The following is a 24,155-nucleotide window of genomic DNA, read 5'->3' on the forward strand; positions in this document are numbered from 1 at the left end:
AGATGGTCTCCTGAGGGATCTCCTCCCAGACCTGGACTAAAGCATCCGCCAACTCCTGGACAGTCTGGTGGATGGAGCGAGACATGATGTCCCAGATGTGCTCAATTGGATGCAGGTCTGGGGAACGGGCGGGCCAGTCCTTAGCATCAATGCCTTCCTCTTGCAGGAACTGCTGACACACTCCAGCCACATGAGGTCTAGCATTGTCTTGCTGTAGGAGGAACCCTTGGCCAACCGCACCAGCATATGGTCTCACAAGGAGTCTGAGGATCTCATCTCGGTACCTAATGGCAGTCAGGCTACCTCTGGCGAGCACATGGAGGGCTGTGCGGGCCCCCCAAAGAAATGCCACCCCACACCATGACTGAACCACCGCCAAACCAGTCATGCTGCAGGATGTTGCAGGCAGCAGAACGTTCTCCACGGCGTCTCCAGACTGTCACGTCTGTCACATGTGCTCAGTGTGAACCTGCTTTCATCTGTGAAGAGCACAGGGCGCCAGTGGCGAATTTGCCAATCTTGGTGTTCTCTGGCAAATGCCAAACGTCCTGCACGGTGTTGGGCTGTAAGCACAACCCCCACCTGTGGACGTCGGACCCTCATACCACCCTCATGGAGTCTGACCGTTTGAGCAGACACATGCACATTTGTGGCCTGCTGGAGGTCATTTTGCAGGGCTCTGGCAGTGCTCCTCCTTGAACAAAGGCGGAGGTAGAGGTCCTGCTGCTGGGTTGTAGCCCCCCTACGGCCTCCTCCACGTCTCCTGATGTACTGGCCTGTCTCCTGGTAGCGCCTCCATGCTCTGGACACTACGCTGACAGACACAGCAAATCTTCTTGCCACATCTCGCATTGATGTGCCATCCTGGATGAGCTGCACTACCTGAGCCACTTGTGTGGGTTGTAGACTCCGTCTCATGCTACCACTAGAGTGAAAGCACCGCCAGCATTCAAAAGTGACCAAAACATCAGCCAGGAAGCATAGGAACTGAGAAGTGGTCTGTGGTCCCCACCTGCAGAACCACTCCTTTATTGGGGGTGTCTTGCTAAATGCCTATAATTTCCACCTGTTGTCTATTCCATTTGCACAACAGCATGTGAAATTTGTCAATCAGTGTTGCTTTCTAAGTGGACAGTTTGATTTCACAGAAGTGAGATTGACTTGGAGTTACATTGTGTTGTTTAAGTGTTCCCTTTATTTTTTTGAGCAGTGTATATTAAATGCACCCCATGTTACTTTACAGCACTAGGTCAGGAAAGAACTCCTGGGCAGAAAAAAAGAGCAAACTTTATTTTCAATAACAAAAGATGTGAATCAATTCAGAGGAAATGATTGCCCATTTTGTATGATGGCTTTATATCTATTCTGGGCTGTCAATGTTGGTGCCTCTCCATTGGTGGGGATCTGAAAATTGGAATCTGAGTCCATTTGCAACCCGTCACTGGTTAACATCGACAAACAATTGAAACAGTCAAGCAATGAATGCATTTTCATTGAGGGACAAAACATACATGTTTGGCTGGCGTCTGCTATGGTTCCCAGGTAAACAATATTGCGGTGCAAGATTTGATGATATCTGGTGGAGAAAAGTTGTTTACAGTATGTTAGTTAACACGGCAGGGTGGCCAACCATATTCCTCAACGGGATTTTGTTCCAGCCCTACCATAATTATTTACTCATCAGTAACTTCAAATACAACAGGTGTAGACCTTACCCAACAATGCAGGTAAAAAAAATAATAGCAAGGCTATATATACAGGGGGTACAGGTTAATCGAGGTACTATGTGCATGTAGGTAGGGTTAAAGAAACTATGCATAGATAAAACAGCGAGTAGCAAGTCAGTTAAGAACAAAATCTTATTTACAATGACGGACTAACCCGGACAACCCTGGGCCAATAATGGGACTCCCAATCAAGGTCAGCTGTGATACAGCCTGGATTCGAACCAGGGACTGTAGTGACATCTTGCTACGCCACTCTGAATCAGGTGTGTTCGTATAGAGCTGGTTAAAAACCTGCAAACCCAATAGCTCCAGGAGAAGGGTTGACAACTCTAGGGGAAATAAATAGATATGGATGAAGTTGAACTTACTATACACATTCCATTGAAGGTACTCTGATGCACCTTACCAGCTGTTCATTTTCATCCAGCAACTGAAAGTTGGAAAATATTTTAAAAACTGTTACAGCTGGCAACTTGTTTACCAAAGCTACCACCTTGTATGATATGTAGGCCAAAAAGCAAACCAGCAGTACTGCCACGAGGTAAAGTTAGTTTTATATTCAAACATTCGCCAAAAGCCATTTAAAATGGTAAAAATCAATAACTAATTCATTGATTGTCACAGTAACATAGAAATTGTTTATTTTATAAATGTCTAGCATACTTTTACAACCTTTGCTTTGATAGAAACATCTATAAAAACCAAACGTTTTCACTGATTATGACAGAAACATCTAACTAGGTATGAGTTATTCTATAAATGTCTGGCATACTTTTACAACCTTTGTTTTGATTTTATACATCAAATCTATGAAATGCCATTTAAAGCGGTATAAAACTAAGTCACCGTTTGTTACAGAAACATCAAACTAGGTATGATCTATTCTATACATGTCTAGCATACTTTTTTAAAATTCCAGTTTTGATTTGATAGAGGGCATGTGGTCAAAGTTTCAACAAGTCAGTTATACTTAGACAGGGCCTGGTAAAAAATGCTGCATCTTCAGTCATATTAAATTAGATTACAGGGAAAAAACTATGGGATGAAGGGGTAAGGCCTGACTATCAAAGAAGACAGGTGGATGGATCAAGACAGACATTCCACAGTGGAGATAAGGAAAACTTAGAGTTAACCATAACATACACTACCGTTTAAAAGTTTGGGGTCACTTAGAAATGTCCTTGTTTTTTTAAAAGCACAATTTTTGTCCATTAAAATAACATCTAAAGGATCAGAAATACAGTGTAGACATTGTTAATGTTGTAAATGACTGATTTTTAATGCAATCTTTGGAGAATAAAATCCTACGCGCAAGATTAAACTACCAACGGGACATTCAAAACTGTAATATCTTATGCTTCACGGAGTTGTGGCTGAACGATGACACTATCAACATACAGCTGGCTGGTTATACGCTGTCCCGGCAGTATAGAACAGCGGCGTCTGGTAAGACAAGTGGCGGCGGACTATGTATTTTTGTAAATAACAGCTGGTGCACGACATCTAAGGAAGTCTCGAGTTATTGCTCGCCTGAGGTAGAGTATCTCATGATAAGCTGTACAGTTGTGGTGAAAACTTTTGAGAATGACACAAATATTAATTTTCGAAGTCTGCTGCCTCAGTTTGTATGATGGCAATTTGCATATACTCCAGAATGTTATGAAGAGTGATTGATTGCAAAGTCCCTCTTTGCCATACAAATGAAGTCCCCCAAAAACATTTCAGCCCTGCCATAAAAGGACCAGCTGACATCATGTCAGTGATTGTCTCGTTAACACAGGTGTGAGTGTTGACGAGGACAAGGCTGGAGATCACTCTGTCATGCTGATTGAGTTTGAATAACAGACTGGAAGCTTCAAAAGGAGGGGGGTGCTTGGAATCATTGTTCTTCTCTCCCGAGCTCGTACCTCTGTCATTGCCAACAAAAACTTTTGTTATTGACCAAATACTTATTTTCCACCATAATTTGCAAATAAATTCATAAAAAATCCTACAATATGATTTTGTCTGTCATAGTTGAAGTGTACCTATGATGAAAAGTACAGGCCTCTCTCATCTTTTTAAGTGGGAGAACTTGCACAATTGGTGGCTGACTAAATACTTTTTTGCCCCACTGTATATTAACTTGACTAACCGGTGCCCCCACACAATTCTCTGTATCCCCTGTATATAGCCTTGTTATTATTTTACAGAATGCTCTTTAATTTTTTATTTTTTTTACTGCATTGTTGGTAAGGGCTTGTAAGTAATCATTCACTGTAAGGTCTACCTACACCTTGTATTTGGCGCATGTGACAAATACAATTTTATTTGATTTAAATAATTATCCAAAACGGAATTATCCAAAACGTTTATTGCATGACTACTTAGTAAGTACTGCAGCCAATGTTAATTGGTGATGTGTCCCAAAATAATTGATATTAAAGTTTCTGACAGGATTGTCCATCAGCAAAAAAAAGTTGTGTAGTGAAAGTTTTCAAAAACATTACTACCAACCAGAATCAATTGGACACAGTAATAGATAATGCAGCTTTAATATTTTAATACATGTATGATTTCTTAGTGGGTAAACTGAGCATTGTGCAAAGTAGTTAAGTCATGTATGTCAAGGGACTATGTTACCATAAATAAATCTTCCAGTAAATATGGACATTTCATTTACATGTGTAATGGCAAAAGACACTGTAGTTGGTACATAGGTCGTGGTGCAGAAAGTTTAGTGGAGAAGCACAAGTGGGACTTTGAGTGAAGTAACTGAGGGCAGAAAAGGATATCAGGGTGCCCAGGAACTTGAAGCTGCTGATCATCTCCAGTAGATGGGAGAATGGTCAAGTATCACCATCTACTTTGTTTTGTTTACGCTGAGACTGACGTATCACCATTATGTCAGGTCCCACAGCTCCATTCTGGAGATACACATTTTTATGATAATGTAAAAAATTCTAAATTTGTTATTACAGGATTTACACCCAGAACCCTGAGTCTGCTAACCAGTTTGTGGGTCAGGATGGTGTTGAAAGCAGAGCTATAAAATAAAATGCACTCTGACGTATCAAAACATTTATAATTGACATTTGTTGTGACAATAGGCAAACTGGAGTTGTACATTGTGCTACACAATCTATTGTTCCAGGTTTTTTAAATTTTAAAATCAATGGAAATGGTAAGAAGCATCGATATCATGGGGCCCTTTCTTATAACTTCCTTTCCCGGTACAGACACTGCGGTCAAATGCCAACCAGCGGCTCTCCGTCCTACGATGGCTGAAGACGTTTTGCCTGACGTCAAACATTAACAAGAGTGTCAGATTGAAGTGTCTGGAAAAAATGTAAACAGAACCATAAGAGCAGATTACTTTTGTCATCTTTACTGGCACCGTTTTAAAATGTCTAATTGTAGTCACTTTCAATTGATTCATTGACTCCCAAGAACCATAGATTGTTTGTAGTTCATAACATTAACACAACTGACAAACGTTGCTTGACTGTATTTGGGACACATGTTTTAATAACATTGGCTATTTGATTGGGCTTAATGTTGCATACCTTGTGTTGTGCATGCCAACCAGGTGAGAATCACCTGAATGAATTGATACTTGATGAATCAGGTCTTCTCTGCTGCTTTATCAGCCTCCCCCTTGCCCACTCCAAGCTCCTCTTCATGGTTCCCTTCTGCAAGACACAATTGTGTGAAAATAAAGCGGAAGGAATGGGAACCCTATTCCTTTGAAGAAGTACTGGGTATATGCCTGAAGTTATTTTACCCAAATAATGGAATATAAATATTCAAAAAGTGAACGTGCACATTAAAGTCTACTCTGTTCAAAAGCTGACATGTAACGTTAGCAAAGGTTTTACAAGGTTGTGACTAGCCAAATGTGCTTTATGTGAGCTTTTCTGTGTTCATGCTAATTCCCGAGCTAGCGCAGCTAATGCTAGCATTTAAACGAAAGCCAGCCGGTCTGAAGATGTGGCCTACCTTACATTTACATTTACATTTAAGTCATTTAGCAGACGCTCTTATCCAGAGCGACTTACAAATTGGTGCATTCACCTTATGACATCCAGTGGAGCAGCCACTTTACAATAGTGCATCTAAATCTTAAGTTGTTGTTTTACTTAAATACAAGGCTTTGGGCTAAAAATGTAACTCAAAAACATGTCCTGCTTCAGTACTAGCCAATAAGTCACATTTAGGAAGCTTGTCTTCCTTTAGTCAATGATAAAGCAAAATAAAGACAATAGTCCAAAAATGGAGAACTACCTAGATTTTGAGCATCTCCGTTGTCTAATCTATGTATGCCTGGCCCTGCATTCAAGCAACAATCTTGCTAGTATGTAATTTACCTTGATAGTATTGTAACAACCCTGAATTTATTAGCGCTGAAATCGACTCTGCCGCCTGAGCATGCTTTTGCGGCACAGTCGATAGCGCGCTGGACTTCGAGCCTCGACCTGCTCCCTCCCGGTTTCATTACAGTACTAACACAGTATTAACACGTTTCCGTGGCTGTTATAGTTTACATGTTTTTTCAGCAGGGCTTTTAATAAAACACAAGACGGTGACATTCACTGAGGCTAGCAGTATGACCGTGCAAAGTTTGAGGCTAACTATATGATATTGTAGCGACCTGCACAGACAGCTGTGTGTTATGTATTAGGTTATTAGTTGGTTGTGTTGTACTTAACAGTACCAAGTGTTTGCGGGGTCCGACATGCCAATCAACCTGCTATCTGCCAATCATGGGAATGCCTGGAATGTTCTGATGCCGGGCATCCTGGTGGTTGGCGGAGTGGCGTGGAGGGGGGATGGGCAGGGGGATGGAGCATTGGAAGTTAAGACCAGGTTTAAGCCATTGTTCTTTCTCTTACGTCTGGGCTTCACAAGAGAAGGTCACGGGCTACGGCCAAACAGTAGCCTGTGTGAAGTTGGGTTAATAAACCGTCAATTCGTAAACTTAATCCTCTGTCTGGACAATTGCTCCTTTATCATCAAGTCCGGTCATTACATTGGTGTCAGAAGTGGGATTGAGTTTACAAATTGATGAACTGTGTTGGTCTTGACCCCGAGCAGCAGGAACGGTTGTGGCAGTTGCTGTTTGAATTCAGAGACAGCTTTGCGCTGAGTGAGGAAGAGGTGGGTCAGACTCATCTGGTGCAGCATGAGATCGACCCATCAAGATGCGTCCCCGCCGTATCCCGCTGGCACGCCAGGAGGCGGCAGACAAGGCTGTGTTGTAGACACAGTGGGCAGACTTCATCGAGCCCTCAGACAGCCCCTGGGTGGCGCCAGTCGTCATGGTTCCTAAAATGGGGGACAAGCTGAGGTTCTGTGCGGACTACAGGCGGCTGAATGAGGTAACCAGGAAGGACTCAGACCCCATACCGCGTATCGATGAGTCACTGGACCTGGTTAGGAGGTCCTCCTGGATCTCCTCAGTAGACCTCCGCAGTGGCTACTGGCAGGTGCCCCTCTCCCCAGAGGCCAGAGCCAAAACTGCGTTCTCCACTAACAGAGGACACTGGCAGTTTAAGGTCATGTGCTTCGGCCTGTGCAACACTCCAGCTACTTTTGAGCGTTTGATGGACAGGGTGCTGGATGGCATCCCCCGACAGCAGTGTCTGGCATACCTCGATGACATCCTGGCCCATGGCAGCACCTTCCAGTCAGCCCTGGTGGCGCTACGGCGTGTGCTGGAGCGGGTGGCTGCCGCAGGTCTGAAGCTCCACCTCGAGAAGTAAGTGTCACTTCATGAGGAGAGAGGTGTCCTTCTTGGGCCACCGAGTGGGGAAGGAGGGGATCAGCACCATGGAGGACAAGGTGGGGGCTGTCCGAGACTGGCCCACCCCCACCGACCAGCGTCAGCTAAAGAGCTTCCTGGGCCTGGCCTCGTACTACAGGAGGTTTGTACGGGGCTTCTCAAGCGTCGCTGCTCCCCTGAACCGCCTGCTGCCGAAGGACAAGGCCTTCACTTGGACAGTGGAGTGTGAGGAGGCCTTCAACACCCTCAAACACTGATCGAGGCCCCCGTGCTTTCCCCCCCTGACCTCACCTTGCCCTTTATCCTGGACACAGACGCAAGCAATTTGGGCATGGGTGGGATGCTGGCCCAGGTGGGTCCAGAGGGGGAGAGAGTGGTGGCGTACTTCAGCAAACATGTGCGCCGCTACTGTGTCAACCGGATGGAGCTCTTGGCTGTTGTGGCTTCCGTCAAACAATTCAAGTACTACCTGGGTGGCCTGCCATTTACTGTAAGGACTGACCACTCTGCTCTCCAGTGGCTCATGTCTTTCAGAGAGCCAGAGGGGCAGGTGGCACGCTGGTTGGAGGAGCTTCAGGCGTATAACTTCACAGTGGTGCACAGGGCAGGGGCACGCCACTCCAACGCCGACGCCATGTCCCGTCGGCCCTGTTCTGCAGACGGCTGCCGCCACTGAAGGCGGAGAGAAGAACTTGAGAGAGAGCTGTGTGCAGAGGAGGGGGTCTGTGCCACAGTGTTTCGGGGGAGCGGGCCTGTCTGCTGTGAGCTGCAGACTGTCGACGTGGCTGAATGAGGGCAGCAGCAGCAGGGACGGGACACAGACCTACAGCCAGTGCTACAGTGGGTAGAGGCTCAGGTGAGGCCTCCGTGGGAAGAGGTGACAGCGCTCTCACTCATGACCAAAGGGGTGTGGTAAAAGTTTGAGAGGCTGATGGCGTGCTACAGCAGGCATGGAAGGAGTCAGCTACAGGAGAGGAGAGGTGGCAGGTGGTGGCCCCAAAAGCACTGCGGGAGGCTGTGCTCCAGAGTACTCATGGGGGGGTGGGGACTGGACACTTTAGGGTCACAAAAACACTGCGCCGCCTCCGTCAGGGCTTTTACTGGGGCAGCACAAGAGGGATATGGAGGCCTGTGACAACTGCACAGTGAGAAAGGACCCCCCAGGCCGCTCTCATGCTGAGCTCCAACAGTTCCCAGTGGGGTCTCCCATGGAGAGGGTGGGAGTGGATGTAGTTGGGCCGTTTCCTACCACAGACAGTGGAAACCTCTGGGAGCTCACGGCCGTGGACTATTTCACAAAATGGCCCGAGGCCTATGCTCTGCCTGACCAGGAGGCAGAGACCATCGTCGACGCCCTGACAACGGGGATGTTCAGCAGGTTTGGAGCTGCGGAGTCCATCCACAACAACCAAGGCAGAAACGTTGAGTCCCGTGTGTTCGCCACCATGTGTGAAAGGCTGGGTATTCACAAGACCCGCACTACTCCTCTCCATCTTCAAAGCGATGGCCTTGTGGAGCGCTTCAACAAAACGCTTGGACAGTAGCTGGCCATCGTCTCTTCCAAACACCAGCGTGACTGGGACAAGAACCTGCCTATGGTCCTCATAGCATGCCGCTCCGCTGTCCAAGACTCCACCTCCTGCACGCCTGCCCTCCTCATGCTGGGGAGAGAGATCCACACCCCTGCGGAGATGGCGTCGACCCCCGGATAGCCCTCATGTTCCCCCGGGGCCGGAGTATGCCCGGAGACTCCAGGTCCACCTGGAGACAGCCCACACCTTCGCCAGAGTGCAGCTGGTGAATGCAGGTGTGAGGCAGAAGAGGAACTATGACGTGCACACCCGGGGAAGGCACTTTGTGGCTGGGGAGCTGGTCTGGGTCTACTACAGCACCCTAAGGAAAAAAGGCAGATGCCCCAAGTTGGGCAGTCACTGGGTGGGACCCTGCAGCGTCCTGGATAGGGTAGGGGAGGTTGTTTACCGGGTGCAGCTTCCTCCTAGGGGGAGAAAGGTGGCACTGCACTGAGACAGGTTAGCCCCATACAGAGGGGCCTCTTCTTCCCAAACCCCAGGGACCCCCACAATTCCCCTCTCTGGCAATGACATTCTCCAGGCACCCACCCCCAGGTGCCACAGACAAGGCTCCAGACAGCCCACTCCCCCTGTCTCCCTCCCTGTCACCTCGTGATGCCACGGACTGTATTCCCTGTTCCCGCATCCTTGTCCCCCATATTCCTGACTTCATCCCCTGGGTCCAAGAGGGGCAGCCCCCTGCCACGGATAGAACCCTGTTTCACATCTGGACACTCTGCAACCATCACGGCCACACAGGCAAAGGAGACCTCCGGGTCGCTTCAGACACTTTGTTTGTTCCCGGGGAAGAGGGACTTTGTGGTGGGGGGGGGCTGTGTAGCGACCCGCGGGGTCCACCATGCCAATCAACCTGCTATCTGCCAATCGTGGGAATGCCTGGAATGTTCTGATGCTGGGCATCCTGGTGGTTGGCAGAGTGGCGTGGAGGGGTGTTTGGCAGGGGAATGGAGCATTGGAAGTTAAGACCAGGTTTAGCCGTTGTTCTTTCTCTTATGTCTGGGCTTCACAAGAGAAGGTCACGGTTGATTTGTGGGGTATTCTTTATTTATTTTGCGTGGGCTACGGGCTTAACAGTAGCCTGTGTGAAGTTGGGTTAATAAACCGTCAATTCGTAAACTTAATCCTCTGTCTGGACAATTGTTCCTTTATGATCTAGTCTGGTCATTACAATATAATATGGCCGGAGTTCGAGGCTACCGGCGTTAGCTAAATTAGCTACCAATTATCTGACTTAGTTTATGCTAAACTCTGCTGATCCTGGTGCTAGATTAATGTTAGCTGCATTTTATAGCCAGTGATGAGAAACCGACCCTTCCACTGTAAACTAGCTGATAAACTTTACGATTCAGTAAAAAATGTCAAAGACAAAACCGTTACCTTGTAAAGTTTCAAAATCTGTTTGCAGTGGAAAGAGAAGTTCCTTCAAATTGTGAAATCTGTTTGAAAGGAGAAGCTAGGGAAATTGGCTAGTAAAATTGCATATTAAAGAACGCGTTAAATTAGCGTGTGTGGATGTATATTTAGCAGCTGTAGGCGTTAACTTGACGTGCGCAGGACCGCTTGCAGACGTTTATTTAGCACATGTTAATTAAACCGCCTGCAAGCACATTTGCACGCCCTTCTTTGACGCGTGTAGGCGTTAATTTACCGCCTGGACCTGTTTACTTTATACACATAGCATTAAAGAGATCGCGTTTTGACCACGTGCTTTTAAGACCAAAACGGTGTTCCACATTTTAACCTCACCGCTAATCTTATGCCTAACCCGAACCTTAAATTATGACCCAAAGGCCAATTTCTGTTTTCATGATTTTTACGATATAGCCATCCGGACTTTGTGGCTATGGTAACTAGTGGAAACAGGGATTTTCGTTCATTTTAGTCGAACATTTGCCCGTTCAATTTCAATCCTGTCCCTTGTCTTTACCCTGATATAAAATCCTGCTAATCTATGGATTGGCTAATTGATGCTTCCTGCTATATCAAGTTCACCTATCCAGTTGTTTTCGACAGGAGTAGGACTCAGGGTAGGACGAGAAGTAGCTAGGGAGCGAAGTGAAAAAACGTCCCGTGCCCGTGCTAGTGCGCATGTCAAAATCTAATGAAACTTCAGAAAAAGTCAACCCAATGATTTCCACAGAAGCATGTCTATACAAAATATAACTTAAATACATTTTCAAACTACATATACATGTTCCCCCTTCTCTAGAAAATACCATGACCATAAACATATTTCAAATAGTAACTGAAAAGCCCTAAAAAGTCATAAAACAATGATATACACAAATGCTATGAGCCTGGAAGGTTTGCTAGAAGGCAATAATTACATTTCGCCTAAAATCTTGAAAAATATGTGAACTGAGTAGTGTCCATAATTCTTGGAAGGCAACTCGACTATCAATATAATTAAAAACAAGGAGATGGCTATTGAACAATTGTTTATTTTTATAGAGTAAAAACCGGTCTGCAGAGGATCGGCCCACTTGAAGTACACCATGCTGTTCAACTGCCTTATTTAGAAACAATATCTGGCTTTATTATTCCAGAGGTCGGAAGAAGTAACTAATGTAATCAAAACTTTACAGCAATATGTACTGTTTGAAATCTCAAATTAGCTCTGGACCTGACACCGATGTGGTTATTGCAACTGCCCAGGCTCCTGTGTATAATCCTTGTTCGGAGTCATTATTTTGTGTTTTATCACAAGGCAAGGCTGCCATATCCCCATACAAGCCATCCTGATCTCACGAGCTCACAGATCAGGATGATTCGTACGAGGCTAAGGCTGCCATACATTGTTCTGTATTATCAATCTGTACAACAATTCAGTCAAACTGCACATTTATGAACTACAGGATATATTGGCCTAGCTGCCCAACATTTATGTTCTAGATCAGGTTTATCTTGTAGTGTTTTCAAATAGTACAGCTTACATATTGTCATCATACTGTAGGTCAATTGAGAGAAAGATAAATGCATAACCCTCCTTCTAGCACTCCCAAACATACTGACAAAAAGTGAGAACAGCTGAAAAATCCACCCCCTTATCCACTGGTCTCAACATCCAGTTCACATCCCTTTATCTTATAAAAAGAAAATATCCCATTAAAAAATCTGAATCGCCCCAAGAGGTATGATTTTATGGACAATCCTCCAAACTGCAAGTGCTGGACAATAGACAGTGCTCAATAGACTTCCCCAAGCATGGGGAAAGGGACAAACATTGCAAGCTTAAAGCACCGATGCGGTTTATTACAAATGCTGGAATTGGATCACTAGGAATTCTTCCAGAAGCTTAGTAGATTGGTTTTAAGGCCTGGAGTAACTACACTACTTTTCATCTAACTTCTTCCAACAAGTGAATTTGTTTCCTTCAACCTCATGTAAACTTGGCGGTTGGACTTAAAATAAATCTATGAATGTATACTCAAACCTAGTTATGCAGAATATTATCTCTGATGGCTGAAGATTTTTCCCAAGTTATACAGCCCTTACTATCCCCAACATATTGCCACTCCAACAAATTGATGTTATTTTTTCAGGACAAGCTTACGTTAGAATCACTTGTGTGCCAGGCTACTACAATGTCAATACAGCTGGTGAATGATACTATTATTCACTGAAGTTACATTAGTGGGACTGAAAAAAAACAACAAAAAAAACACCAGCATCTTTGTTTCGAGTTGAGCACACCAGATTATTTTTTCAGATGCAACACCATACAAGGGGCAAGCATGAAAATAGACCATCAGGCAAAGCAAGATTGTCTGCTAGAAAAATGTCAACATACATCAGTAACACTGGTTGAATTGCAAATTGTTTTTAAACAAACAGAACAAGTAGCCCAATGCTCCCAGTCGTATTCCATACTGGGGACAAGATTAATCTGGTTACACAGCAGTCTAGGCCAGAAGCAGCCATCTTCTCTTGCAGGGCAAACATTTAGAGGTCAACAATGATTTAATACCATAGACACTTGTTAAGCGGCTAGTTAAAACATGGCAGTTATTTCATATTCAAGCGCTGGGGAGATGAAGGCTAGATAGACATTTCTAATGACTGATGCTCCAAGTTCAGCCATGATTGTTGCAGAAAAGCCTCCTTTGACGACATCAACTACACTAAAAAGAGCAATAGTCACCAACACTACATTTAACAAAAATATGCCAGAGCAAATATGTGCAGCACACCCCATCACTGAATCACAAGGACTGCAGTCCTTCCCACCATGACCTGTAGTTGGTGACCAGCATTAACAGGTGTTGGGAACCACAGGGCATGCTTAGGGGTAGAGAAAACATCCCAAAAGCTCTGAATCAATTCATTCATATGCATTTATAAAACCAGAAGTTAAGTGGCAACCACAAAATATCTTTGGGGCAGAAATAATAGCGTGATGCAGTAGAAATACATTCATTCAATATTCAGTAAGATTATAAAACAAATGATCCCGATTAGTGAAAACGCTCCAAAATGTTTTCAGGATGTCTGACCTACTCCGATCTTGTATAAATAGCTTAAAGGTCTGAACTGACTACCTTAATTAGAAAGCAGGATCTCTACAACAACAAAAGTGAGCCTATGATGTAAACCACTTATCTACTTGATGTACCCCAAGAACATTTACATTTGAGTCTTTTAGCAGGAACACTGAAACAATAGTTTCTAAGAAACTTGGCAAAGTACAGCAGAACGTCAAAACACGGGATAAACGGCTACTAAAAAATAGACTAGGAAAATATAAAAAACAAAAACTGTGACCCGACAGGCTATGTAGGATTTTAGTGCTCCTAAGGTACATTGCAGGATATATCCCCAAAAAATAAAGCTATTTTTCAGTGATCAAAGTACTCACAGTATCATCGGGATTCTGCATACATCTTTACACAACAGAACATTATCAAATACAATTTTAGTAAGAAAGGAACTCAAATAGATGCAAAAATACTGAATAATTCCACTGGAGTACAATATTTACACAAGTTCTTGTCCCTCTGATTACTGTATAATATCAAACAATGCTCAAATTCTCAAAAGCACATTATAATCCTTTGTTGTATTTTTGGGAGAAAAAAAATGAAATTGGTAAAGAAACTGCATTCACACCCGTTGAAATCAAGCAGTCAACCCCAGTGCTGGTGGCAAATTTACAGAGTATGTCGTCAATCTTTTTGACAAATATTTCTGGACCATGAAGGGCTACAATTCTTGGTGGATCCATCTCTCTGGTGCACTACGCGGCCACTTTGTTATCCTTCTGGAATAAAGCAAAACATGTTTAGACTTGAACACGCATCCAGCCTTTAATAATATCCAGACAAAGTCTTGCATCATATTGAACTTTACTTGCATTATAAGTGTGATGTTGGGTTGTCCTGTCCTTTGTTGCGAGTGTGTGCTTATGTACATTTAACTTTGGAATAATAAAATATAAAATATTTTTACATGTGTTGTAAGGAATGATTTACCCTGTATTCATATTCAACGAACTCCCGGCCACCTCTGCTGCTTCCTCGGAATCCTCCCCTGAAGCCGGGTGGGGCCCCGCGGGGGGGTCCAAAGGAACCTCTGCTCATGGCACGCCCTCTGCCCCCACGGAAGCCCACGCCGCCACGACTTCCTCTGAAGCCTCCTCGGCCTCGGTTGTGCCTCAGTGGAATGCCAAAGGTCTCCGAATTCATCCTCCTCTCCTCAGCCCAAGTCTGCCTTCTTGGGAATCCTGAACCGCCAGATCGCTCAGCTGCTTTCCTGTAAGTACAAAATGAGACCTTTAATGCCAAAGACTAACCTAACTGACATGCTTTGGATTTCAATTAGTATGAGACACTATCAATACCACAAAGCACAAATAAAAATAGAAAAATTGTTTAAGAGAGCAAAAGGGACATGCCTTGTATCATCAGAAGAGATGTTATCAAAGAAGGACTTAGTCTTGTCGTAGTAAACGTTGGCCACCACAGGTTCCTCTTCCTCAGCATTGCCTTCACTGTTCTGGGTCTCCACTCCAGAATCTGCCTTCTCATCTCCATTAAGAGCCTTCTCTGGTTTATCAGGCTTGTCATCTATGTTAGACAATTAAAAAAGGGGTACAACATTTCTTCATAAACTTGGATTAAGATAAGAGGATAAAATGAGTACACAAAAATTGACATGTTCCAAGTCAACATTGGCAGCCTGGGAATTTTAGGTAGGAACCCAGGCTAGGCCATGACATTACTGCTGCATGGAACATGCTATAATAATTACAAATAGTACCTTTCAGTTTGAGTTTGCTCTGAAACTCTTTTTCAATCTCCTCCTTGTTGAACTGAGCGTTGGCAGTCTCAAAGTCAAAGTCTTGATCAAACTTCATGGGACCGTCCCTGTGTGGGTTGAAACGGCCTCTTCCACGGTGACCACCTCCACGACCACGGCGCTGAGGGGGAGGACCACCGGCTGGGAAGACAAGACAGCAGAGTCAGACAAACAATAGCAAAGCAACCTTTAAATTATATTTAGTTTGAATGCGTATAAATCTTATTTCACAGAAAAACATGGGCACATTAACACTAGTAAGCCAGTGTACAACAGAAGCTAGGGCGAGAGCTTAAAACAGGTTAACAAGTACACTGGTATTTCATGAGAACCAACTCACCACATTGACGGTGATTCCGGTTGTCGCCACCACCTTGCTCGGAATCTGTTCTGTGTATTTTCTGAACCTCAGGGCCTAAAAAAGCACAAAATAAAGAGACAAAACTCACAATTATTTTGGCATATCAGTCAAGAGCAACAATATTCTAAACTAGAAAGCCATATGGCCAGGTTCTTCACTTAGAGATAGGCAATTAAGCAATTGTTCTAAACAGGCAATGTAGACTAGGCTGTGTGACAGCAGTGTATTGTGGACATCCAGGCCAAGCCTGGCTACAGCCTCCCCTGCCAGCCTCACCCCTCCTCTGTTCCAGGATGTCTGGAGGCTTCTGGTTGCCCAGGGTAGTGATGGGCCTGGCTGATGGGCCAGCTGGGCTCCTTTGTCCCACTGGTGCAGGTGCAGCAGGGGCAGTGGTGGGGGACGTCTGCACTGCCTGCTCCATGGAAGGGCTCTTCCTCAGAGTGTCCAGCTGGGGACTGGTGCGACCTGGAGGACAAGGCAGGGGTTAGCCCAAGATGTACTGTTTACCTCTTGGGGCTAGAGGGCAGTATTTTCACATCCGGATGAAAAGCATGCCCAGAATAAACTGCCTGCTACTAAGGCCCAGAAGCTAGGATATGCATATTATTAGTAGAGTTGGATAGAAAACACTGAAGTTTCTAAAACTGTTTGAATGATGTCTGAGTATAGCAGAAACCTGAGAAAAATCCAACCAGGAAGTGGGAAATCTGAGGTTTGTAGTTTAAGTGATTGCCTATCCAATATTTTTTATTTATTTTATTTCACCTTTATTTAACCAGGTAGGCAAGTTGAGAACAAGTTCTCATTTACAATTGCGACCTGGCCAAGATAAAGCAAAGCAGTTCGACAGATACAACGACACAGAGTTACACATGGAGTAAAACAAACATACAGTCAATAATACAGTATAAACAAGTATATATACAACGTGAGCAAATGAGGAGAGAAGGGAGGTAAAGGCAAAAAAGGCCATGGTGGCAAAGTAAATACAATATAGCAAGTAAAACACAAATATCCAGTGTAAATGGGGTCAGATTGCACTTCCTAAGGCTTCCAGTAGATGTTAACAGTCTTTAGAAAGTTGTTTCAGGCCTCTATTGTGAAAGGCGAGAGAATAAGACCACTCCGAGTAAGTGGCTCAGCTGAAAGCCATGAGTTGTTTATCACGCGTGGCGTGAGCTCCGTTCCCTGTCTAATGACAATGGAATTGTCCGGTTGGAATATTATTGAAGATTTATGATAAAAACATCCTAAAGATTGATTATATACATCATTTGACATGTTTCTGCAAACTTTAATGGAACCTTTTTTTTTTTTTTGGAACGAGTGGTCCTATCAGACTCCCGACCACGGCCGGTTGTGGCACATATGAAGCTGGGACTGTAGTAACACCTCTAGCACTCATGCAGTGCCTTAGACCTCTGCTCCACTCGGGAGCCACAGATACTCAATTTAAACATGAAATTGATTATAAATTGCAATACGGTTCTGGAAACAAATCCCTTTACTTTCAAAATGATTTCACAACTGCAAAATATACACTTACTGTACACTTTTAACCAGCTTTATCACAGTTGAAGCAAACAGTATTTTTCAGTGTCACATTTCTGGCAACCTTCTACAGTTACACACAGGTGTTTGGAGTATGCTAGATAGCTAATTAGCACAGGTAGTGCCTCTGTCTTCCATAAACACACGCTGTAACATGGATATATGGCCATGTGGGAACACTAACCCAATAAAAAAGGTGTATCACTTGAACCTTTTCTTTAATTATTATTTCTCACTGATATTAAAGATAAGACCCTTATGCCTCCAAAACCAAGTGACATGTTACTGTTCAGACCGAGCGCTGGGGCTCTTAACACAACTCCCCCCATGTAGAAGACACCTTAGTCCAATTACTTGTGTAATGCACTGGAACAGAGTCATGATCAAAGGCAGGTTGTGTGATTATAATAATGCAAGTGCAGTTCTCCACTGATGTTAACTGCAAGCAAGATACTGCATAGAACATAAAATTGCATGATATTGAGAGGTAGATATGCTAAAGAAAAAGTACTAGCTCCAACAGCATTGCATTACACACTGACAATACAAGAGCTTTCAAGATCATTCTTCATTTCAGACATCTTAGAGATGATAGAATGGCGAATCAACAAGATGAATGTACCAACCTCCACCGACAACTCCAAACTGCTGGGACACCAGGGGGCTGGGGTTAAACTGGCTGTAAGGGGGGACAGGAGCCCTGCCGCTAAAGGGTGCATATGAGCCCACAGACTGGAATGATGGGGGTGGAGCATTGGTGGATCCAATAGAGGACTGGGGAAAACAAAATGTTAGACAACCATATACAGAACTATTAAATATGTAAACAGCAAATACATTTGCCAATGAATCATTGACTAGATCAATGTCCTGCTTACTTGAACAATGGCAGGGTCCTGAGGCAGGGAGCTGGTGGCTTTTGGTGGCTCGCAAACAGTCAGGTCCTTGATGTCACTCCCTCTGAAGATGATGTACTCGAAGACTTCATCCCGTGGTGGAATTGGCCTGTCAGTAGGGCGGTCCTCAGTGCCAAAGGAGCGGACTGTTTGGATAAACAAATGCAGAGACAAATTACATTGATTGCCTGCCAGATCATCCACCATTCATTGTACAGTCTAGTATTGACAAAATGAAACGCCGTGCAGGACGTAAACAAAGAACGCAAGTGAGCGCATGCACATACCAGTGTAAACAGGCAGCTAGCTAGATGCCACTGGAGGAACAACAATAGAACGGTCGCTAGTTAGCTAACTTGCACTTTCTAGCCATCAAATTAAGGTCAACATCGTTAGCATTTTATCTAGCCGATTTCCCGTCCACATTAACCGCTAACGTTTACTATTTAATCGTGAAGTGATAAACCGGTCAGCTAAGCAATGCACCAACAAAGCATGAATGAAACAGGCCAGAGCGTTTGCAGTGAAACGGGCTAGTTAAATTAGCTCTGCTAACTTAAACTAGCCTGCCACACGCATGATTACGCATTCGACAAAGCTAGCTGCTAGCTATGCTAACTAGCATTGTGAACAATTTGAGTGACAGACTAAATGCCTGCACCTCATTGCTAGTTTAAAAAAACGGTGTTTTCAATTTATCGACTTATTTGATTGCAAGGTATACGTTTTAGCTTACCTTTGGCGAGGGCAACAGTCGAATTTTCGGTGTCAATTGTGTATAAAATTCCCTCATAGCGAATCTCGGCCTTCGAGATTAGGCTAATTTTACTCCCGATGTAGGGTGTCCCTCCACTCATACCGTCTTCCTTTTTATTTGAGTGTGGGAAATAAATATATATCTTCCAAAATTATATGGAAAGTAGCTAGCTACGTTATTTAGTCCTGTTTGCACACTTCTAACAAAGATTATTGCTCGTTCGTTCTTCCACCAATTTGCTAGCACAACGACATGGCCGTTTTCCTATGATGCATTGCCTCACCGCAAAGAATGGTGGGAAATCGTCTCTGTCAACCGTAGATATCGCGAGTTTTCACGGGATCATTGCTACCTTTCAAAGATTACTGATCTGAGGTTAGTTTTGTGTTTCTCTCCCTTCTGAATACTTTCTGGGATTGGGAGAGGGCAAACTGATCTTAGATCTGAGACTGCCAACTACAGTTTATGTACATTTTCCATCGCTGCCACTGGATACTTTATCGCCCATCTCTCTCGCCCACCCCGTATGCATAAAAATACATAAAAAGACAACGTTTGTTTAATTAAGCAGTTTCCACACGTGTATCATGTCTTTTAATGTAATCTGCAATAAATGCAAGGGTGCAGTTGCAATCTGCTTCATCTAACAAAATGTCCTTCCAGCAATTCTAACAAACCAGCAGCCAGCCAGCCACAGCTAGCTGAAGCAACAAACCTTGATAGGTGAAATTATTTGGTGCGGAAACTACTAAGTATTTCCAGACGTGTCTGTGGCAAGTGTCAAAATAAAATCTTTATGACAAATAAAATATGTCCTAGGGACCATATGCTACTCTCCCAGACTAAAGCCTATTTTCATTGCCATAATAAAATGTGAGATTTCTGAGTTTCTGTGAGAACTCCCACTTTATTACGTGCTGAAATGTAACATGCTAAACAATTTTTGTTTAGTAATACATTTATTAATCAATGACATTTTAAAAAAACAACCATAAATATTGGCTCTTTGACGTCAGATTAATTCCCACAATGCCTAGTAACACGCATGCGCATTTCACTCATTTACACTTTTTTAGACAGCGATCTATGATCAAAGATGGCGAGCACCTCCGACCCACTGGAAGATATGTTATTTTCTGAGGTGGATGAAAAAGCTGTGAGCGATTTAGTGGGCTCTTTGGAGTCACAACTTGTTGGACAAAGCAACCCTGCAGATACTCAGTCGGAAAACAGAGGTGCTGGGTCTACATTCACTGCAAACCATCACTTAGGGAAAACGCTACCAGCCCAAGTGGGTACTACACTAGTACAGCAGCAACAAGGACAACATAAAGCTGGGATGCACCAGGAGATAAACTCTAAAGAAATTAGCTTAGAGAAAACTGTTACATCTTCTTCGCTGAGTTCTATTCCGTCCTTTGAGGAAGCTTCCACCACTTCAGGGACTGGAGTAAACGCTACCAAGAGCGGTTTGCAATCACATGGAACATCATCTATCACAACACTACCTGCATTTGGTGGTGTAGCAACTTCTCCGCTTGTCAACAGCATCAACAGCACCACCACCAGCCGAGGTTCCGCTCTGGCTTCAGGTCAGACATCAACAGACATTGTCGATCATCCAAGAAAACGTATAACTGCATCGTTACGGAGTGCATCCGCGGGAATACAGAGTTTGAACGGTACCGGAGGAGCGGTAACGTCAAGGAATAATCCCCCTGCGGCGGGAACTGCTGCGTTGATTAGCAGTGCAAGTGCAGCAAACTCAAGTCGGACCGTTGACGTTACATCTTGTGTAAATACGACGAATTTCACTTTATCTAACTCCAGAATTTCTTCAACTCAATCAGCGATTCCCCTGGATAAGGGGACTCCTACTATTGCTTTGCAAAGACTACCAAGTCACATTGTAGCGAGCATCGCACATAATGGAAATGGCACTACCGTTTCGGCCTTGGTTAAACAAGGCGCGATAGGACCGATCACTTCTGCAGCAGCTTCGCAAGTGAACCACAAAAAAGAGGGTTCTGAAGCGAAGTCGGACGCTCCCGTACAGTCCAAAATAGTCATGTCCAGTCCGTTAGGTGTTGTCAATTCCGTAATAAACTCTGTTTCCTCTCCCTCTGCCGTTTCCAACATAGCAGCGGCGACTACTGCAAGTCATGTCATGGCAAAGTCTGCTGTCAATGTTGTTGGACAAACAACAACTGTTGGAATGGTAAGGCCAGCGTCACCGGCTGTGGCCACAGCTACACAGCCTCTGCTTCAACCGGGAGTCCCAGCGGCTCAAAGGACTGTAGCCCCCCAGCTGATTGTCAGACCCCCCCAACAACCACAGACGACCATTCAACTGCCTCCTGGGTTTACCATCCCACCCGGTAAGGTGTTAGAAGGATGAATTGCTCTTCTCTTCAAATCAGAGCGGGGAAATCTGCTCATATCAAAACAATGAAACTGGGCAGGTCTTTTTGAGAGCCCTGTGCTTTGTCATTACATCAATTGTGTACTTTAATGTAAAACATTACCTGGACATGTGATGTGTTCCTTCATCATTTCCCTGTTCACTTCCTGAAGATTCCCAAAGACGCAGCAGATTCTGAATGTGCTTTGGGCAAAGTAGCATTCATTTGATAAAACACCTGTCAATACAGATTACATCTGTAAATTCTATACAGATTAAAGGATAAGTCGTTTTTACAACAAAATCTCTATCTGATGTAAATGTCATCTTATAGAAGGGTCCAGACACCTTTTTGTGTGATTTCACATGTTTTTGAGAAACTTGCCCCAAACAGCAAATCTCTTCTCCTCGTTGTGTAGTATAGGGGCCCTGAAAAAACACAAACAAAGGCTCCAAAAACAAATGCTTCCTTTTTTGTCAGTATAGTGATGCAGGTCTTTTAGATATTTTACATATGAAATGTGCCATTCCGAACTTTGTCCGCAACATTATAGACACTTTGTTGTGGCTCGAGCGATACATTTCTGTCCATTTTGCAGGTAACCGCCAAAATAAAGGAAACACTTGAGTAAATGATGGATACAAAGTGTACTGAAAGCATGGGTTCTTACACACAGGAAGTTCCAGGCCCTTGTAGAATCTATGCCAAGGCACATTGAAGCTGTTCTTGCATCTCGTGGTGTCCCAACGTGCTATTAAAATGCTTTATGTTGATGTTTCCTTTATTTTGGCAGATACCTGTAGGGGCAGGCTACATGGAGAATGGAACAGCTGGATAGAGGAAACAGCTCGAGTTGTGCAAAAGGGAATATAACATTGCAAATAAAGTTTGGAATGACAATTTGTGTACAACATCTAAAGAACTGCATCACTATACTGAGAGCTTTGTTTTTTTCTTCTAAGAGGACGTATTTTCTTGTTTCTGTAGCCTTTGTTCATGCTTTTTCGGGGGACCCATATTACACAAAACAGATGAGAAAGTGATTTGTTGTTAGCTGTAAGTTTCTCAAACATGTGAAATCACAAAAGTTGTTTGGACCCTACAACATCCAATTTCCATTTAAAAATAAGATATGGTTGTAAAAACAAAAAAAACATATCCTTTACGTCGGTATTGATTTTAGGTTAATTCTGTATAATGTTGTAGAAATATCTGAAATTGAATAAAGTTATTACATGATTCATGACACCCACTATCAACGCAACACAAAGATCACAACCAAGACTGCATGTGAGCAAGATGTTCGCTGCTCAGTTGGTATGTTGACAAAAATGCCTACTGGTATACTGAATATAATATACAGTATATGTCAATGGCATTGACAATATGACAGAATACAGTACAGAATGGCATGCATCATTCCAGTTCTAAGAAATTTCCACGCATCTGTTTGATATCACCCAATCAAATGATTTTTCTGACATCACAAGCATGCACATACAATGGGGCAAATAAGTATTTAGTCAGCCACCAATTGTGCAAGTTCTCCCACTTAAAAAGATGAGAGAGAGGCCTGAACGTTTCATCATAGGTACACTTCAACTATGACCGACAAAATGAGGAAAGAAAATCCAGAAAATCACATTGTAGGATTTTTAATGAATTTATTTGCAAATTATGGTGGAAAATAAGTATTTGGTCAATAACAAAAGTTTATCTCAATACTTTGTTATATACCCTTTGTTGGCAATGACAGAGGTCAAACGTTTTCTCTAAGTCTTCACAAGGTTTTCACACACTGTTGCTGGTATTTTGGCCCATTCCTCCATGCAGATCTCCTCTAGAGCAGTGATGTTTTGGGGCTGTTGCTGGGCAACATGGACTTTCAACTCCCTCCAAAGATTTTCTATGGGGTTGAGATCTGGAGACTGGCTAGGCCACTCCAGGACCTTGAAATGCTTCTTACGAAGCCACTCCTTCGTTGCCGGGGCGGTGTGTTTGGGATCATTGTCATGCTGAAAGACCCAGCCACGTTTCATCTTCAATGCCCTTTCTGATGGAAGGAGGTTTTCACTCAAAATCTCATGATACATGGCCCCATTCATTCCTTCCTTTACACGGATCAGTCGTCCTGGTCCCTTTGCAGAAAAACAGCCCCAAGGCATGATGTTTCCACCCCCATGCTTCACAGTAGGTATGGTGTTCTTTGGATGCAACTCAGCATTCTTTGTCCTCCAAACACGACGAGTTGAGTTTTCCCAAAAAGTTCTATTTTGGTTTGATCTGACCATATGACATTCTCCCAATCTTCTTCTGGATCATCCAAATGCTCTCTAGCAAACTTCAGACGGGCCTGGACATGTACTGGCTTAAGCAGGGGGACACGTCTGGCACTGCAGGATTTGAGTCCTTGGCGGCGTAGTGTGTTACTGATGGTAGGCTTTGTTACTTTGGTCCCAGCTCTCTGCAGGTCATTCACTAGGTCCCCCCGTGTGGTTCTGGGATTTTTGCTCACCGTTCTTGTGATCATTTTGACCCCACGGGGTGAGATCTTGCGTGGAGCCCCAGATCGAGGGAGATTATCAGTGGTCTTGTATGTCTTCCATTTCCTAATAATTGCTCCCACAGTTGATTTCTTCAAACCAAGCTGCTTACCTATTGCAGATTCAGTCTTCCCAGCCTGGTGCAGGTCTACAATTTTGTTTCTGGTGTCCTTTGACAGCTCTTTTGTCTTGGCCATAGTGGAGTTTGGAGTGTGACTGTTTGAGGTTGTGGACAGGTGTCTTTTATACTGATAACAAGTTCAAACAGGTG

The 24,155-nt window shown here is 43.9% G+C and overlaps 2 protein-coding genes and 1 long non-coding RNA gene across 4 annotated transcripts; 1 reads left to right on the plus strand and 2 right to left on the minus strand.

Annotated features, from left to right (window-relative positions):
- Positions 1-4,245: 4,245 nt before the first annotated feature.
- Positions 4,246-10,635, minus strand: LOC115112479 (uncharacterized). Its single transcript, XR_003860943.2, has 3 exons — positions 10,458-10,635; positions 5,273-5,398; positions 4,246-5,044 (listed from the first exon to the last, which is right to left on the minus strand). It is a non-coding gene; the product is annotated as an uncharacterized LOC115112479 (long non-coding RNA).
- Positions 10,636-11,505: 870 nt separating this feature from the next.
- On the minus strand, positions 11,506-19,228 carry LOC115112478 (protein LSM14 homolog A-like). Of its 2 annotated transcripts, none has more exons than XM_029639571.2 (9): positions 18,919-19,228; positions 18,165-18,328; positions 17,913-18,060; positions 16,012-16,200; positions 15,715-15,789; positions 15,336-15,515; positions 14,971-15,142; positions 14,549-14,828; positions 11,506-14,334 (listed from the first exon to the last, which is right to left on the minus strand). In XM_029639571.2, the coding sequence occupies exons 1-9, from the start codon at positions 19,037-19,039 to the stop codon at positions 14,314-14,316; spliced, it is 1,350 nt and encodes a 449-aa protein (XP_029495431.1). In that variant the 5' UTR covers positions 19,040-19,228; the 3' UTR covers positions 11,506-14,313. The 2 variants fall into 2 exon arrangements, with proteins under 2 accessions (XP_029495431.1, XP_029495430.1); XM_029639570.2 differs by having other exon boundaries at positions 11,506-14,337.
- Positions 19,229-19,997: 769 nt separating this feature from the next.
- Positions 19,998-22,582, plus strand: LOC135567338 (uncharacterized). The gene is made up of 2 exons (XM_065014770.1): positions 19,998-21,317; positions 22,135-22,582. The coding sequence occupies exons 1-2, from the start codon at positions 20,036-20,038 to the stop codon at positions 22,212-22,214; spliced, it is 1,362 nt and encodes a 453-aa protein (XP_064870842.1). The 5' UTR covers positions 19,998-20,035; the 3' UTR covers positions 22,215-22,582.
- Positions 22,583-24,155: the final 1,573 nt, after the last annotated feature.

This window comes from Oncorhynchus nerka, unplaced genomic scaffold (genome assembly GCF_034236695.1).
Source record: "Oncorhynchus nerka isolate Pitt River unplaced genomic scaffold, Oner_Uvic_2.0 unplaced_scaffold_76___fragment_2___debris, whole genome shotgun sequence".
Taxonomy (NCBI): Eukaryota; Metazoa; Chordata; class Actinopteri; order Salmoniformes; family Salmonidae; genus Oncorhynchus; species Oncorhynchus nerka.

What these genes read in the sequence shown, in the direction of transcription:
- LOC135567338 (XM_065014770.1), top strand. Translation starts at nt 20,036, where the DNA reads ATGGCGAGCACCTCCGACCCACTGGAAGATATGTTATTTTCTGAGGTG. An exon ending in TGGGTTTACCATCCCACCCG is followed by an intron (nt 21,318 to 22,134) that starts GTAAGGTGTTAG and finishes TTATTTTGGCAG; the next exon opens with ATACCTGTAGGGGCAGGCTA.
- LOC115112478 (XM_029639570.2), bottom strand. Translation starts at nt 19,039, where the DNA reads ATGAGTGGAGGGACACCCTACATCGGGAGTAAAATTAGCCTAATCTCG. An exon ending in AGGACCCTGCCATTGTTCAA is followed by an intron (nt 18,061 to 18,164) that starts GTAAGCAGGACA and finishes TGTTTTCCCCAG; the next exon opens with TCCTCTATTGGATCCACCAA. An exon ending in GTTTGGAGTTGTCGGTGGAG is followed by an intron (nt 16,201 to 17,912) that starts GTTGGTACATTC and finishes CTTGTCCTCCAG; the next exon opens with GTCGCACCAGTCCCCAGCTG.